The 16376-nt window shown below is 47.2% G+C and overlaps 1 protein-coding gene across 1 annotated transcript in view; it reads left to right on the top strand.

Moving 5' to 3' along the window:
* Window positions 1-14903, top strand: part of LOC127585880 (complement C4-B-like) — a 41217-nt gene extending 26314 nt beyond the window's left edge. The window contains exons 10-16 of the mRNA XM_052043595.1: window positions 556-750; window positions 4283-4429; window positions 6301-6427; window positions 7388-7438; window positions 9392-9488; window positions 11146-11213; window positions 14620-14903. Of these exons, the coding sequence (XP_051899555.1) occupies window positions 556-750; window positions 4283-4429; window positions 6301-6427; window positions 7388-7438; window positions 9392-9488; window positions 11146-11213; window positions 14620-14723 (789 nt within the window). The 3' untranslated portion in view covers window positions 14724-14903. The remainder of the gene's footprint in view (window positions 1-555; window positions 751-4282; window positions 4430-6300; window positions 6428-7387; window positions 7439-9391; window positions 9489-11145; window positions 11214-14619) is intronic.
* Window positions 14904-16376: the final 1473 nt, after the last annotated feature.

The raw sequence follows: 16376 nt of genomic DNA, 5'->3' as shown, positions 1-16376 counted from the left end.
CAGCAGGACCTCAGTGGTTCAAGAGGGCGGCTCACCCCCCCACCTTCTCAAGGGCAAGTCGGGGTGGGCATTAAGTGCTGGTCTTCCCAGCGACGGCTCGATCCTGGAAAGTGAATAAATAAAAAATTGATAGATACATGGACAGGCAGACAGAGAGACAGGCGGGCGGGGAAACGGGAGGGCAGGGGAACAGGCGGGCAGAGAGACAGCCGGGTGGAGAGAAGCAAGTAGAGACAGGTGGATGGAGAGACAGGCAGACAGATGGATGGGTGGGCAGATAGACAGATGGCCAGAAGGACAGGTGAATGGATAGACAAGCAGACAAAAGAGACAGGCAGATAGAGAGACAGGTGGACAGACTGACAGGTGGACAGATAGACAAGTGGACGGAGAGACAGGCAGACAGATGGACAGACAGGCGGTCACATGGACAGGCAGATGGATGTACAAGCAGATGGAAGGAGGGACAGGCAGGCGGTTGGACAGGCGAAAGACAAGACAGGTGGATTGATGGACATTTTGACTGCTCCTATCCAAGATGTTTATTCCTCCCAGATCCTGAACAAAGGAAAGCTGCTGCACCATGAGAGAATTGGGAGGTCCACCAACACCTCATTCCTGGTTAACATCACACAAGACATGGTACCTTACTTCCGCATCGTAGCCTATTACCTTGTGGAGATCAACGGCAAAAAAAGGCTGGTCTCGGACTCGGTGCGTTTGGAAGTGGAGGACCTGTGTGACGTGAAGGTATGTGGTAGGTTCCTTCATATTCTGGCCATCCGTTAATTACACTGTTGGTTGATGCTAGGAAGGTGTAAGGCTTGCATTGGTGAGCAGGCCCTCAGATGTGACACAGCTGAATACTTCTTTGCTTCAGACAATGGAGTCAAGTTGTGTTTATTGTCACATTGTTAATTGGTTTATTATTGTCACACGTACCGAGGTACAGTGAAAAACTTTGTTTTGCATGCTATCCATACAGGTCATTTCACCACATCAGTACATCGAGGTAGTACAGGGGAAAACAATAACAGAATGCAGAATAAAGTGTTACAGTTACAGAGAAAGTGCAGTGCAGGCAGACAATAAGATGCAAGGGCCATGACAAAGTACATTGTGAGGTCAAGATGCCAACTTACTGTACTAGAGGACCATTCAGTAGTCTTCTAACAGCGGGATAGAAGCTGTCCTTGAGCCTGGTAGTACGTGCTTATATGTCTTTTGCCCGATTGGAGGGGGGAGAAGAGAGAATGTCCAGGTTGGGAGGGGTCTTTGATTATGTTTGCTGCTTTACTGAGGCAGCGAGAAATGTAGACAGAGGTTTTCGTGATGTTCTGAGCTGTGTCCACAGCTCTCTGCAGTTTATGCATGTCCAGGTGTGCACAGGTGCAATGAAAAACTTACTTGCAGCAGCATCACAGGCACAGAGCGTCAGAGACACAACATTCACACGAAAAACATGTTATACATAAGTTGTACAAAATTATACAAAGAAAACAATTGGAACAAAATAGATTGCTTTGTAGTGCAAAGCTGTCAAAGTGGTCATAGAGTTGCTATACTGAGTTAATGATGCGGGTTGTGCAGGTTGGTTCAAGAACAAAATGGTTGAGGGGAAGTAGCTGTTCTTGAACCTGGTGGTGTGGGACTTCAGGCTTCTGTACCTCCTGCCCGATGGTAGCTGCGAGAAGATGGCATGGCCTGGATGGTGGGGATCTTTGATGATGGACGGTGCCTTCTTGAGGCAGCACCTCCTGTAGATACTTCCGATGGTGGGGAGGGATGTGCCTGTGATGTATTGGGCAGAGTCCATTATTTTCTTTGGCCTCTAATGTTCCTGCGCTTTCGAATTGCCGTACCAGACCATGATGCAGCCAGTCAGGACACTTTCAACAGTACATCTGAAGAAGTTTGTTAGAGTGTTTGGTGACAAGCTGAACCTTCTAAGAAAGTAGAGATGCTGGTGTGCCTACCTTGTGATTGCATCTATGTGCTGGACCCACGTACGGATACGGGACAGGTAACAGGCATGGAACAATCTCATTTTGTGTCAGTTTCTCACCATTTAGGCTGGACTAGGTTAAAATTGCACCTAATTTGTGTGATTATCGTTGAAGGTGTTAAACCGCGCTCCTTGATGGCTCACTCTTTTGGACAGGATTATCAGCCTGATGTCATGGCTGATGTTTGCCCCTCAAATGACACACAAAAGACATTGCTGTTTGTGGGATCTTGCTGTGTGAAAATGGGCTACTAGGTATCCAATGGCTGCCACACATTCATTGGCTACTATAATTCCAATGGCAGTCAATGAAATACTTCTGGGGCATGGCTGCCATTGGAAACACGGTAGCCAATTTTCACACAGCAAGATCCCACAACCGGTGATGTTTTTGTGGTGTTGTTGGGGCAGGGTGAGTTCCAGGAAGACATTAGATTAATGCAAATTATTTTTTTATTGAAGATCTGAAGTCATTCAAAATGGACAACTTTACCCTCATGTCCTCATAGGGAAGTTGATGGGATTGAGTGTTAGGTAGTCTTGGTCTGCTGCTCTGACTGAGGATGACCCAGTAGCATAGTGGGTAGAGCCACTGCCTCACAACACCGGAGACCCGGGTTCAATTCCGACTTCCAGCGCTGTCTGTGTCTGGAGTTTGCACGTTCTCCCCGCGACCACGTGCCAAAGACATCCCAAAGACATGCAAATCAGTAGGTTAACTGACCCTTGTGTGGAGGTGAGGGGTAGAATCTGGGGGGGAGTTGATGAGAAGGTGGGAATGATAACTCACAGGGAAATTAGTGGGTGAATGGGATTGCTCGGAGAGCTGGCGTAGACTAGTTGGGCAGAAAGGCCTTCTTCTGTAGCCTAAATTCAGATATGAATGCCAGGTTACTTTTGAAGTTGATCTTTGTGAGAAGGTTTATCAGTTTTTGTCCATTCTGAAGGCCGATTGCCTTTGACTGTACCCGTCAGAGAGGGTTAATCCCACCAAATCCTGGAACAACAGCTACATTACAGGAGTTGGAATGTCCATGGGCAACTGAGAGAGAACAGGGTTGTTCTCTCCGGAGCGGCGGAGGCTGAGGGGAGACATATCAGGAGTTTATAAAGTTATGAGAGGCACAGATACAGTAGGCAGCCAATTTCATTATCGCAGAGTCAAAATGTCTAATACCAGAGGGTCTGCATTTAAGGTGAGAGGAGGAAAGCTCAAGGCGGAGGGGGAAGGGGGCAAGGCTTTTTACAGAGAATGGTGGGTGCCTGGATTGTGCTGCCAGGGATGGTGGTGGAGCTTAAGAGGCTCTTAAGTAGACACATGAATATGCAGGGAATGGAGGGATATGGACGTTGTGCAGGCAGAAGGGATAAGGTGTCGTTGGTTTAATTAGTTCAGCACAACATTGTGGGCCGAAGGGCCTGTTCCTGTGCTGCACTGTTCTATGTTCTAACAGATGGGGGAGTGGGATTGATGGGACACTCCGAGAGTCAGCATTAACTCAATGGATTGAATGGCCTCCCTCGATAACCATAAGATCATAAGATATAGGAGCAGAATTTAGCCATTCAACCCGTTGAGTCTGCTCTTTCTCTCTCAACCCCACTCTCCTGCCTTCTCCCTGTAAACCTTAACCCCCTTATCCATCAAGAAACCATCAACTTCTGCCTTAAATACACCCAATGACTTGGCTTTCACAGCCCTCTGTGGCAACGAATTCCACAGACTCACCACCCTCTGGCTGAAGACATCCCTCCTCATCTCAGTTCTAAAGGGATGCCACTTTATTCTGAGGCTCTTCCTTTGGATCCCGAACTCTCCCACTGATGGAGACATCCTCTCCACAACCACTCTATCCAGGCCTTTCAGTATTTGGTAGGTTTTAATGAGATTCCCCCCTCATCCTTCTGAACTCCAAGTACAGGCCCAGAGACATCAAACACTCCTCATACGTTAACCCTATCGTTCCTGGGATCATTCTTGTGAATCTTCTCTGCACCCTCTCCAATGCCAGCACATCCTTCCTTAGATACGGGGCCCAAAACTGCTCACAATACTCCAGATGTGGTCTGATCAACACCATATAAAGCCTCAGCATTACATCCTTGCTTTTATATTTGAGTCCTTGATGTAAGGAAGTGTGAGTCCAGGTTACTTTGGACGTTGGCCTCTGTCAGGAGATGTGACGTAAGATATCGGGGGGCGTATGAAGCTGACGATGGGGCCTGTGAGTTGGGGATGTGACGTATTGAGGCTGAAGAGCTGCCGACCATTTACAGTTTCAGATCCTTCCCAGCCTGCTGATGGACAATGACCAGCGAGACCTGCTGCTCTCGGTTTTCACCGAGAGTACGGCAGATGTCTACGTGCAAGCAGTGAATGAGCAGCTCGCCAGCGCTCACGTGGACCTGGGGATGTTTCAGCAGGTGAGAAGCTCCACCAGACAACGTCCACAGCAATGTTGAAGCTCCGCTGGGGACTTGCAGGAAAGGGGGTCAAAAATATGCAAAGGTGCAAAGCAATGTGCATAGGGGACACGCACCAATTCTTCTGGGGTCGTCAAGTTCCTTGGCTGTACGACAAGCGTGGATTTGACCTCATAAGTGGCGCAAATCCCACACCATTACCCGGGTTCGACACAGCAGCCGTGCGTAATTCCAGGAACGCTCCTGGAACCCCGTTCCCTGGGCAACGGTGCAAGGTGTTGGAGCTTCATTACCTAATCAGAAGGGCCCATGTTCTATGTTCTACTTTTCTACGTTCTTCTGTTCTATGATCTTTTGTTCTATTGCTCTATATTCTACTGCTCTATATTCTACTGCTCTATATTCTACTGTTCTGTTCTATATTCTTCCGTTCTACGTTCTACATAGAACATTACAGCACAGTACAGGTCCTTCAGCCCACAATGTTGTGCCAACATTTTATCCTGCTCTAAGATCTATCTAACCCTTCCCTCCCACATAGCCCCCCATTTCTCTATCATTCACGTGTCTATCTAAGAGTGTCTTAAATGTCCCTAATATATCTGACCCCACAACCTCTGCCGGCAGTGTGTTCCACGCACCCACCACTCTCTGTGTAAAAAAAAAACTTACCTCTGACATCCCCCTCATACCTTCCTCCAATCACTTTAAAATTATGCTCCCTGGTGTTAGCCATTGTTGCCCTGGGAAAAAGTCTCTGACTGTCCACTCGATCTATGCCTCTTATCATCTTGTGCACCTCTATCAAGTCACCTCTCATCCTCCTTCTCTCCAAAGAGAAAAGCCCTAGCTCACTCAACCTACCCTCATTAGACATGCTCTCCAATCCAGGCAGCATCCTGGTAAATCTCCTCTGCACCCTCTCTAAAGCTTCCACATCCTTCCTATTATGAGGCAAGCAGAACTGAACACAATATTCCAAGTGTGGTCTGACCAGAGTTCTATAGAGCTGCAACATCACCTTGTGGATTTTGAACTCAATACCCCAACTAATGAAGGCTAACACTCCATACACCTTCTTAACAGCCGCATTGGCAACCTTGAGGGATCTATGAACGTGGACCCCAAGATCCCTCTGTTCCTCCACATTGCTAAGAGTCCTGCCTTTAACCTTGTATTCTGCCTTCAAATTCGATCTTCCAAAGTGTATCACTTCACACTTTTCCGGGTTGAACTCCATCTGCCACTTCTCAGCCCAGCTCTGCATCCTATCAATGTCCTACTGTAACCTACAGCAACCTTCTACACTACCTACAAGACCACCAACCTTCATGTCATTTGCAAACTTACTAACCCACCCTTCCATATCCTCATCCAAGTCATTTATAAAAATCACAAAGAGCAGGGGTCCCAGAACAGATCCCTGCGGAACACCACTGGTCACCGAACTCCAGGCAGAATACGCTTCATCTACCACCACCCTCTGTCTTCTATGGGAGAGCCAATTCTGAATCCACATAGCGTTCCCCTGGATCCCATGCCTCCTGACTTTCTGAATGAGCCTTCTGTGAGGAACCTTATCAAATGCCTTACTAAAATCCAAGAAACACCACATCCTCTGCTCTACCTTCATCAATGTGCTTTGTCACATCCTCAAAGGATGTTCTATGTTCTACTGTTCCCTATTCTATGACTTCAGTGGGAGTGAGTATTGGAAAGGATGTAAAATGGAGGCAACACCAACAGCCAATCTAAACCTCCAACTCTCACTGGTGCACTGCCTGGTCATGGGGTTAAGTACGTCGGTCCAACCCCTCGAACGGAGGCGGACACTCCATCAGAACTGACAGCCGTTTCCTCTGACCCGGCAGGTCTTCTACAGAAGGGACTTGTATGACTTTGGCACCTCCTATGGAGGGGGCCGAAACACAGCCAAGGTCTTTGAGGACGCCGGGCTGCGATTCATCTCTGATCTAATGCAGTCGTCGGAACTGAGAGGTGAGGGGGCAAGTAATGTGGGGAATGGTGAAACTCTCCATTTTTGCAGAAACAGATGATCTAAACAGTGAGAGATTGTAGAACTCCAAGGTACAAAGGGATCCAGTGTCCCAGTGCATGATCTGGAGAAGGCTAGTATTGGTATTGGTTTATTATTGTCACTTGTACTGAGGTACAGTGAAAATCTTGTCTTGCATTCCATTTGTACAGATCAATTCATTACACAGTGCAGTTACATTGAGTTAGTACAGAGTGCATTGAGGTAGTACAGGTAAAAACAATAACAGAATACAGAGTAAAGTGTGACAGCTACAAGGAAGTGCATTACAGGTAGACAATAAGGTGCAAGGTCATAACAAGGTAGATCGTGAGGTCAGAGTCCATCTCATTGTATAAGGGAACCATTCAATAGTCTTATCACAGTGGGATAGAAGCTGTCCTTGAGCCTGGTGGTACGTGCCCTCAGGCTCCTGTATCTTCTACCTGATGGAAGAGCAGAGAAGAGAGAATGTCCCGGGTGGGTGGGGTCTTTGATTATGCTGGCTGCTTCACCAAGGCAGTGAGAAGTATAGACAGATGGTATAGTATGCTGGTCACACGAGTAATTTGGAAAACTAACAGGATGTTATCATTGAGACACAAGAGTCTGCAGATGCTGGAAATCTGGAGTAACACACAAAGATACTGGAGGAACTCAGTGGGTCGGGTAGCATCTGTGGAGGGAAATGGGACAGTCGACGTTTTGGGTCGAGGCCCTTCACCTGGACCTTTGTGTGTTGCTCCAGAATTCCAGCATCTGCACTCTCTTGTGTCTCAGGGAGCTGTTGACAGAATAACATGACTGATTTCTAATGTGCTGCTCCCGAAATGTAGGCTGCTACTGGACCTCATTCCTCAGCCCATCTGTGAGAGGGCTGCCTGCAACAAACTCATTGTTTAAAATCATTCATTTATTTGCAGACAACACAGTTGTTCCGTGGCAGAGAAGTCCATTGCAGCCACACAGAGATGGTAAGAAATGATTTCTACAAGTTCCTTTTGAAGTCAAAGGCAAAGTCGAGTTTACTGTCATCTGTACAAGTCCATGTGTGCACAGGTGCAATGAAAAACTTACTTGCAGCAGCATCACGGGCTCAGAGCATCACATAAGCAGCATTCACAAGAAAAAACATAAAATAAATATAACTTATACACAATTTTTGCAAGAAAGAACACAATTAAAACAGAAGTCCATTTTTGTGCAAAATGATCAAAGTGGTCATAGTGTTGCTCTACTGAGATAGTGATTAGGGTTGTACAGGTTGGTTCAAGAACCGAATGGTTGAAGGGAAGTAGCTGTTTTTGAACCTGGTGGTGTGGGACTTCAGGCTTCTGTACCTCCTGCCCGATGGGAGCTGTGAGAAGATGGCATGGCCCGGATAGTGGGGGTCTTCGATGATGGATGTTGCCTTCTTGAGGCAGCGCCTCCTGTAGATACTCCTGATGGTGGGGAGAGATGTGCCTGTGATGTATTGGGCTGAATCCACTGCTCTCTGCAGCTTCTTACGTTCCTGCCCATTCGAATCTATGTACCAGACCATGAGTCAGGATACTTTCAACAGGACAGCTGTAGAAGTTTGTTGGATTGTTTGTTAGAAACAAATCAGTGATGGAGCAGGTTTGTTGGCATTTTCAGCACGAACATCCCCTTCTTTGCATTGGCTTACGGATAAATCATGGAAAGTTTCGGACAAATGTGTGGCCATACTAATACAATCCATCAGGAAGGGTGAAAACACACACAGAGTCACATAGCACAGAACAGGCCACTCGGCCCATCAAGTGTGTGCTGACATTTCCTGAGATACACTAATCCTACAATAATCCCATTTTAATTCCCCCCCCCCCACCGTTCTCATCAACTCCCCCTCCCCCAGATTCTACCCCTCACCCAGACACTAGGGGCAATTAGCAGCAGTCAATTAACCCACCAACACCACATGTCATTGGGACGTGGGAGGAAACCGGAGCACCCGGGGGAAACCCAAGTGGTCACGGAGAACGTGCAAACTCCACACACACGCGCGCACACACACACACACACACACACACACACACACACACACACACACACACACACACACACACACACACACACACACACACACACAGCACCAGAGGTCAGGATCAAACCTGGGTCTCTGGAGCTGTGAGGCAGCAGCGCTAATTTTTAAAATTATTTGATAGTATTTTAGCATTTTCAATTAAATGTGTCCATTTTTCTTTTTTTAAATAATTTTTATTGTAATTATTTAAGTGGCTCCTGCCATTTCAGTCGGTTAATTGGCCCCTGGTGCGTGGGTGAGGGGTAGAACCTGGGGGAGTTGATGGGAATTGGGGGAGAGTAAAATGGGATCAGTGTCAATGGGTGATTGATGGTTGGCGCAGACTCGCTGGGCTGAAGGGCCTGCTTCCCTGCTGTATCTCTCTGTGACTATGAAGACTCGTTAGTCCTGTACTCCCTCGATATTAAAATGTTCAGTTATCCAAAGGCAGAAGAACATATGAAAATAGGAGCAGGAGGAGGCCACTCCGTCCTTCAATCTTGCCCTGCCGTTCAATATGATCTGCCCCAGGCCTCATCTCCTCCACTGTGCCAGTTCCCCAGAGCCCTCAATTTCCAGATCTTTCTAAAATCTATCCACCTCCTCTTTAAATACCCCAAGGAATGACCACACCAGCCATACAACGCGAAGAACTTGTGCTGTTGCAATGGTTAGTATTCCATTGATGGTTCCAATGTGGTGCTTTGCACGATGCACTTTAATTGAGTGCATCAACAATGATGCCAGGGGAACACACACCAGCAAGGCTAAACCTTCAGAAAAGGGACCTTCGTCTCCTGACCTCCACAGGATAATTGTAATGGATCATTGCCGAACATTCTGGTGCTAATGGCTATTGTGCATTCCTCCTTCTGTGTAGGTCTTAGGATTGCAAGCACATATCCGATCATACAGCCCTTGTACAGGCTGGCGTGGATGTGGGAGATACAGGAAACTACAGGGAGCAAAACATTTCGGTACGATAGTGGTGACGTATGCCTTGTTGTGGTCAGCGAGCTACTTTAAAGCTGGAGTTAAGGGCCGTAAAACCATTGGGAGCAGAATTAGGCCATTTGGCCCATTGTGTCTGCTCCGCCATTCAATCATGGCTGATATTTTAATCTCCCTCTCTCTCAACCCCATTCTCCTGCCTTCTCCCCGTAACCCTTAAACCCCTCACCAATCAAGAACCTGTCAAGCTCTGCCTCAAATACACCCAGTGACTTGGCCTCCACAGCCATCTGTGGCAACAGGTTCCACAGATTCACCGCCCTCTGGCTGAAAAAAATTCCTCCTCATCTCAGTTCCAAAGGGATCTCCCTTTATTCTGAGGCAGTGCTCTCACTGTTCCTCGGTACAAGTGACAATAATAAACTAGTACCAATACCAATACCTTTGGTCCTAGACTCTAGCACTGATGGAAACATGTTCTCGACGTCTAGGCCTTTCAGTATTTGGTAGGTTTCAATGAGATCCCCCCCATCCTTCTGAACTCCATCGAGTACAGGCCCAGAGCCGTCAAACACTCCTCATACATTAACCTTTTCATTCCCAGGATCAATCGCATTCATTCTTTAAAGGTTGATTGGGATCACAGACTAAAGTAGGTGGGATTGTTCTTATTGGAGAGCACTTGAGAAGTGAGTGAACGGACAAGGTCGTGTCGGGTTTGGACCGACAGTGGGAAGGGAAGGTCTACCCATCAGCCGATGGTTCAAGGACTAGAGACACAATGTTCATATCCAGAGGTGAAAATACAGATAGGATGTTAGGGTAAATGACAGAACAGTGATGATCTTACGTGATGGCGGTGTATAAGGTTATGAGAGGCATAGACAGAGTGGACAGCCAGCACCTTTTCCCCAGGGCGGCAATGGCCAATACCAGAGGACATCAGTTTAAGGTCAGAGGATTTGCCAGAGGTAGGTTCTTTACACAGAGAGTGGTGGGTGCCTGAAACACACTGCGGGGGGTGGTGGTAGAGACTGATACAACAGGCACATTTAAAAGACTCTTAGATAGACACATGGATGTAAGAAAAATAGCGGGTTATGGGCTGTGCAGGAGGGAAGGGTTAGTTTGATCAGGGAGCAGGCGTTTTTATAGGTCAGCACAACATCATGGGCTGAAGGTCCTGTACTGTGCTGTACTGTTCCCTGTTCTGTGAGCTTGGCTGCCTGTAGAATCTAAAAGGGAATTGTTTAAGGGTGAGAGAGAGGGTTATGGGGAAAGTGTGGAGGAAGGAGATATTCCCGATTGCCCGACTGGAAGCTGGCAAGGAGTTAATGCGTTGAATGGCACCTTCTGTGTTGGAATGATTCGATGACACTGCAATTCTGTGTAACCTACTCAGTGATGGTGCAACAGAAAGAAGAGGTTTACACTGTCTTTCCTCCTTCAGAGTTCACTTCCTCTGCGGCTGAAGTCCTACGTTCCAATGGGAGAGGCGGCTTCTCCTGAATTCCCAGCTGAAATTGTTTAGGGAGTCATTTGCAGCTCCACGAGGAAGCTAGAGGGAAACTGAGGGTTGATGTCTGTGCACTTATGGGAAAATGTACCTGAAGTGCTCTGGAAAGATGGCTCTAGGACTGATAAAATGGGAATGAACATTCCAACGTGTGTCTCTCCCTGCAGATTAACATCGGATGTGGCTCCACCAAAGCTGTGGGAAATTTCTGCATTTAGTGTTTTGGAAAACAGCGGTAAGAATTTTGGGTCAGGAAATGACCTTTGATGACTTTACTAGACCAACCTTTCTTGGTCAGGGAACACACTGGGAGGTTCTCTGTGTGTGTGTGTGTGTGTGTGTGTGTGTGAGAGAGAGATCACTTGGTTTCAGGTCTTTTATATTCCCAGTTTAAATTCCAGGGAGATCCAGAGCCATGTAGATTGGAATGTGTTGTAAGGAACGTGCGGAAACGAACTGTGGCATGAGATCGCGAAGCAAGAGTCAAGAATGCCCGCCCAACCTCTCATTCCACTCCAGGGCTCACTGCGGAGTCCATGGACGTTCTGTATGATGCCGAGCCCAGGGATGGATGCACTTCGCACCTGATCCCTCGATGTCAGGCTAGTCATGGACCCCCATCCATTTGCCCACATTTGTCTAACAGATGGGTTCAGCAAACCTTTGCTGAAATATTTTCCTTCATCTTCTTTTTCCCCACCTGCCTCTGATCAGTCGGAAGCAGTGGAAAAGTCTCCTGGCAACACAGAAGCAGGCAATTCGGACACTTTATGTCGGAATAATCAACGGCAGACGTTGGACTAACTGGCCCGTACTTTCCTGCTTTCTGTCTCTTCAATCACGGTGTTGCCTCTGGGGTTTTCCAATCCTCTGGGACCTCTCCAGAAGCCAGGAAATGTTGGTGCACTACAAACAGCGCACCCACTCTCTCTGTGACCACTTCCTTTAAGACATTTTGATGCAGGTTCTGGAAACTCATCGACCTTTATCCTATTCAGTTGCCTTGTACATTCTTCTAGTGGCTATTTTCAGTACCTCTCTCCCTATAACCCTCCACAGAATTCTGTATAGAACTCTGGTTAGGCCGCATTTAGAGTATTGCGTGCAATTCTGGTCACCTCACTATTGGAAGGATGTCAAGGCCTTAGAGAAGGTGCAGAGGAGGTTTTCTCAGATGCCGCCTGGATTAGAGGGCATGTGCTATCAGGAGAGGCTGGACAAACTTGGGTTCTTTTCTCTGGGGCAGCGAAGGCTGAGGGGTGACCTGTTGGAGGTGTATAAAATGATGAGGGGCATACATAAGGTGGACAAGCAATATCTTTTTCCCATTATTGAGCAATCCAATACCAGAGGGCATGCATTTAAGGTGAGAGGGGGTAGGTTCAGAACGGACGTGAGGGGTAAGTTTTTTACTGAGAGAGTGGTGGATGCCTGGAATGCGTTGCCTGATAGGGTGGTGGAGGCAAATTCATTGGGGGCTTTTAAGGGGGGCTTGGATGGGCACATGAATGAGAGAAAACTGGAGGGATCTGGGCATTCTGTAGGTAGGAGGGATTAGCTATGTCGGCACAACATTGTGGGTCCAAGGGCCTGTTCTGTGCTGTAGTGTTCTATGTTCTATGTTCTATGTTCTATAATCCCTCAATTACTACTATTGCAATTTCTTTTGTGTTTTCTCCTGTGAAGACTGATTCAATATAATTATTTAGAATCTCTATCATTTCTTAATTTCATAGAGTCATAGAAAGATGCAGCACGGAAACAGGCCCTTCGGCCCACCGAGTCCGTGCTGGCCGTCGGCCACACTAAACCTACATTAGTCCCATTTATCCTCCCCAGATTCTACCCCTCACCCACACACCAGGGGTAATTCACAGCGGCCAATTAACCCAGCGCCCCGCATGCCTTTGGGACATGGGAGGAAACCAGAGCACCCGGGGGAAACCCACAGGGTCACAGGGAGAACGTGCAAACTCCACACACACACACACACACACACACACACACACACACACACACACACACACACACACACACACACACACACACACACACACACACACACACACACAGCGCTGGAGGTCAGGATTGAACCTGGGTCTCTGGAGCTGTGAGAGATTAATATCACCCATGATTTGTGTAGTACCTTTCCTGCAAGCCATCTTATTTCTAGATTTGTTCTATATCCTTCTTCTCACCTTAAAACTATGCCCTTTTGTGTTTGATGCCTCTACAGTGGGAGAAAGGTTTTGACTCTCGACTCTATCAATGCCTCTCATAACCTTATAGACTTCTATCAGGACTTTCCCCAACCTCCTTCGCTCCGGGGAAAACAATCCCAGCCTGTCCAATACAGCAGATCCAATTGTCCAGTCTTGAAAATATTCATTGACTGGACACCGACAGTCCCCTGGGTCTGAATTCCAAACATTTCCAACCTCTGCGTGATATTTTGTTCAACAGTCCCTTATCCTGAGTCGAGAATGTCTAGCTCTGGGCTGTCCTGCCTAAGGACACTTGGCAAACCCTCTCAGAGTCCTGAGTGAGATCTTTTCTTATTCTCCTAAACTCCAGCGATTATAAACCAAACTTGTCATGGATTAACGTAGAGTAAACTAGCTGAGGGTCGGTAGATCACTTGGCCACCGTAAATTGCCTGTAGGTAAGTGGTATAATCTGGGGGGAGTTATAAAGTCATAGAACAATACAGCACGGGAACAGGCCCTTTGGCCCAACTCATCCATTCTGACCATGGTACCCTCCAAGCTAGTCCCAGTTGTCCCCATTTGCCCCATATCCCTCTAAACCCTTCCTTGTAGCTGTCCAAATGTCCCTTAAGTGTTTTTATTCTACCTGCCTCAACCACTTCCTCTGGCAGCTCGTTCCATGTACAGACCACCCTCTGGGTGAAGAACTTGCTTCTCAGGTTCCTTTTAAATCTTTCCCCCCTCACCTTAAACCTATGCCTTCTAGTTTTTTGTTCCCCTTCCCTGGGAAAAAGACCGTGCATCCACCCTATCTCTAACCCTCATGATTTTATACACCTCTGTAAGGTCACTCTTCAGTCCCCTACATTGCAAGGAATAAAGTCCCAGCTTGCCTAACCTCTCCCAATAACTCAGGCCCTCAAGTGCTGGCAACATCCTCGTAAATCTCCTCTGCGCTCTTTCCAGTTGAATGAAATGTTTCCTATAACGGGGCAACCAAAACTGAACACAACACTCCAAGTACGGCCTGACCAACGTCCCGTATAACTGCAACATAATGTCCCATCTCCCGTGCTCAGTGCCCTGACTGATTGAGGCCAGCGTATCAAACGGCTTCTGCACCGCCCTGTCTGCCTGTGACGCCGCTTTCATGATGGGCGAACGAAATGGGATTCGCGTGGATGGGTGCTTGATGGTCAGCACACACTCAGTAGGCCAAAGGGCCTCTTTCTGTCCTGTCTGACTCTGTGAGGCAATAGGTGAGATTCCAACGGATTGGATTTGATTCCAGTGGCCATGGTTGAGATAAATCGATTAACAACAGAGGGGGATTAGATGACTTCCTGGAAGTCATTTGAGTACTTTATACTTCCATGTTTACAAGATGTTTCACTGAGGAGAACTGACATTAATTATCTCCTTCTACATTTTTAGAGCTATGCATTGCAAAACCGCTGATCATTAAGATAAATGATGAAGCTGACCACACCTGGGTAAACCCTGACTCTGAATTCCATCGAACCGAGTTAATTCTATGAAATGTGTGAAACTGAGTTTGCCATACGTAGCTGTGTCATCATACAACAACCACCTGATTAGTCACGTTACAGTCCTCTCCGCGATCTTTCCACATAACAGTGACTTTAACACCAAGTGGCTTTGCTTCTTCATATGTTGGTGAGTCCATTGAGTAAAAAAATAAATATACTTGAAACACTGAGGTGAGTTTTGACTTGTTTTAGAAAAAAGCTTTGCCACTTCGGTCATGTCAAATTAAAACAGAGAGCGTTTCAGCTCCCTGATCTGTCATGGACCACTATGAATTGCTAACGTATCACAAGACACTGCAGTTGCTGGAATCTGGAGCAACAGACAATCTGCTGGAGGAACTCGGCGGGTCGGGCAGCATCTGTGGGGTGGGGAGTCACGGAAATATCGATAACACTATGTAGGCCGACCAGTCCCTGATGCAGGGTTTCGACCCGAGACGTCGACAATTCCTTTCCTCCCACAGGTGCCGCTCGACCCCGCTGAGCTCCTCCAGCAGATCGTTTGTTGCTGATTTGTCACCGTTCCTTCGTCGGCGTTGGGTCTAAGTCCTGGAACTCCCAACCCCTCAACAGCACTGTGGGAGCACCTTCACCAGAAGGATGGTAAGAATCAACGAGGGAGTCTTTCCAAGGACAATGAGGAGGGGGTTGAACAATAAAATGAATGAAAATATAGTTATCAAGAAAATTGAGATTTTAATGTTGTGTTTCTTGTTTAATATCAAAGGGAATTGGCATTAATTGCTGGTAGGATGTTGTTTGCTCTTTGCTTTTGCAAGCATCGCATCAAATCAAAGCTCGATGAGGATTGGCTACAACCTCATTGGCAATCAGGGACAGTTCAGCCCCTTCCCATATGCAGACAGAGCAAGGAAGAGTGGCTGAAAAAGTAGTGACTCCCATTAGCACCAAGGGAAAGGTAAGCACGGCAGATCAGGGCCCAGCTGGAGTCCAAGGTGACTGTCAGCTCCTTGGTCTGCGGCTGCGGTTATGTAGAGAAACGGAAGCAGTACTGCTGGCTCACGGCGCCAGCAACCCGGGTTCGATGCTGACCCCCGGAGTTTGCATGTTCTCCCCGTGACCGTGTGGGTTCCCCCCCCCCCGGTGCTCCAGTTTCCCCCCAACATCCCAGAGACGTGCGGGTTGGAGATTGAATAGTTACTGTCAATTTGGCCCTAGTGCAGAGAGCTGAAAATGAAAAAACAAAACTGCAGATGCTGGAAATCTGAAATAAAAACAGAGAATATTGAAAACACCCAGCAGGTCAGGCAGCATCTGTGGGAGAGAGATCAGAATTAACATTTCAGGTCAAAGATCTTTCATCAGACCTGGTAAAGAGAAAACAAGTTAGTTTTAAGTTGCAGAGAGGTGGGGAAGGATAAACAAGGCAGAGAAAATATCTGTGGTAGGGTGAGGACAAGGTTGCTGTGGGGATAAGTAGTAGAATTCATCCAGTCGATGGGTTAATTGGGGTAGTAGAAAGTTGATGTCATGTGAGAGAATAGTTGTGGCGAGGGGTGATTGATGAGATTACTCTGAGAGCTAGCATTGACTCATTGGGCTGAATGGCCTCCTATGTTATAAGAAAAACATGAGGATCACCATCAGTCACTATTGCATGGTCGAAACAAACTAGAAACT

The sequence above is a fragment of the Pristis pectinata genome, chromosome 34, assembly GCF_009764475.1.
Source record: "Pristis pectinata isolate sPriPec2 chromosome 34, sPriPec2.1.pri, whole genome shotgun sequence".
Classification (NCBI taxonomy): Eukaryota; Metazoa; Chordata; class Chondrichthyes; order Rhinopristiformes; family Pristidae; genus Pristis; species Pristis pectinata.
This window is presented reverse-complemented; position numbering and strand designations above follow the sequence as displayed.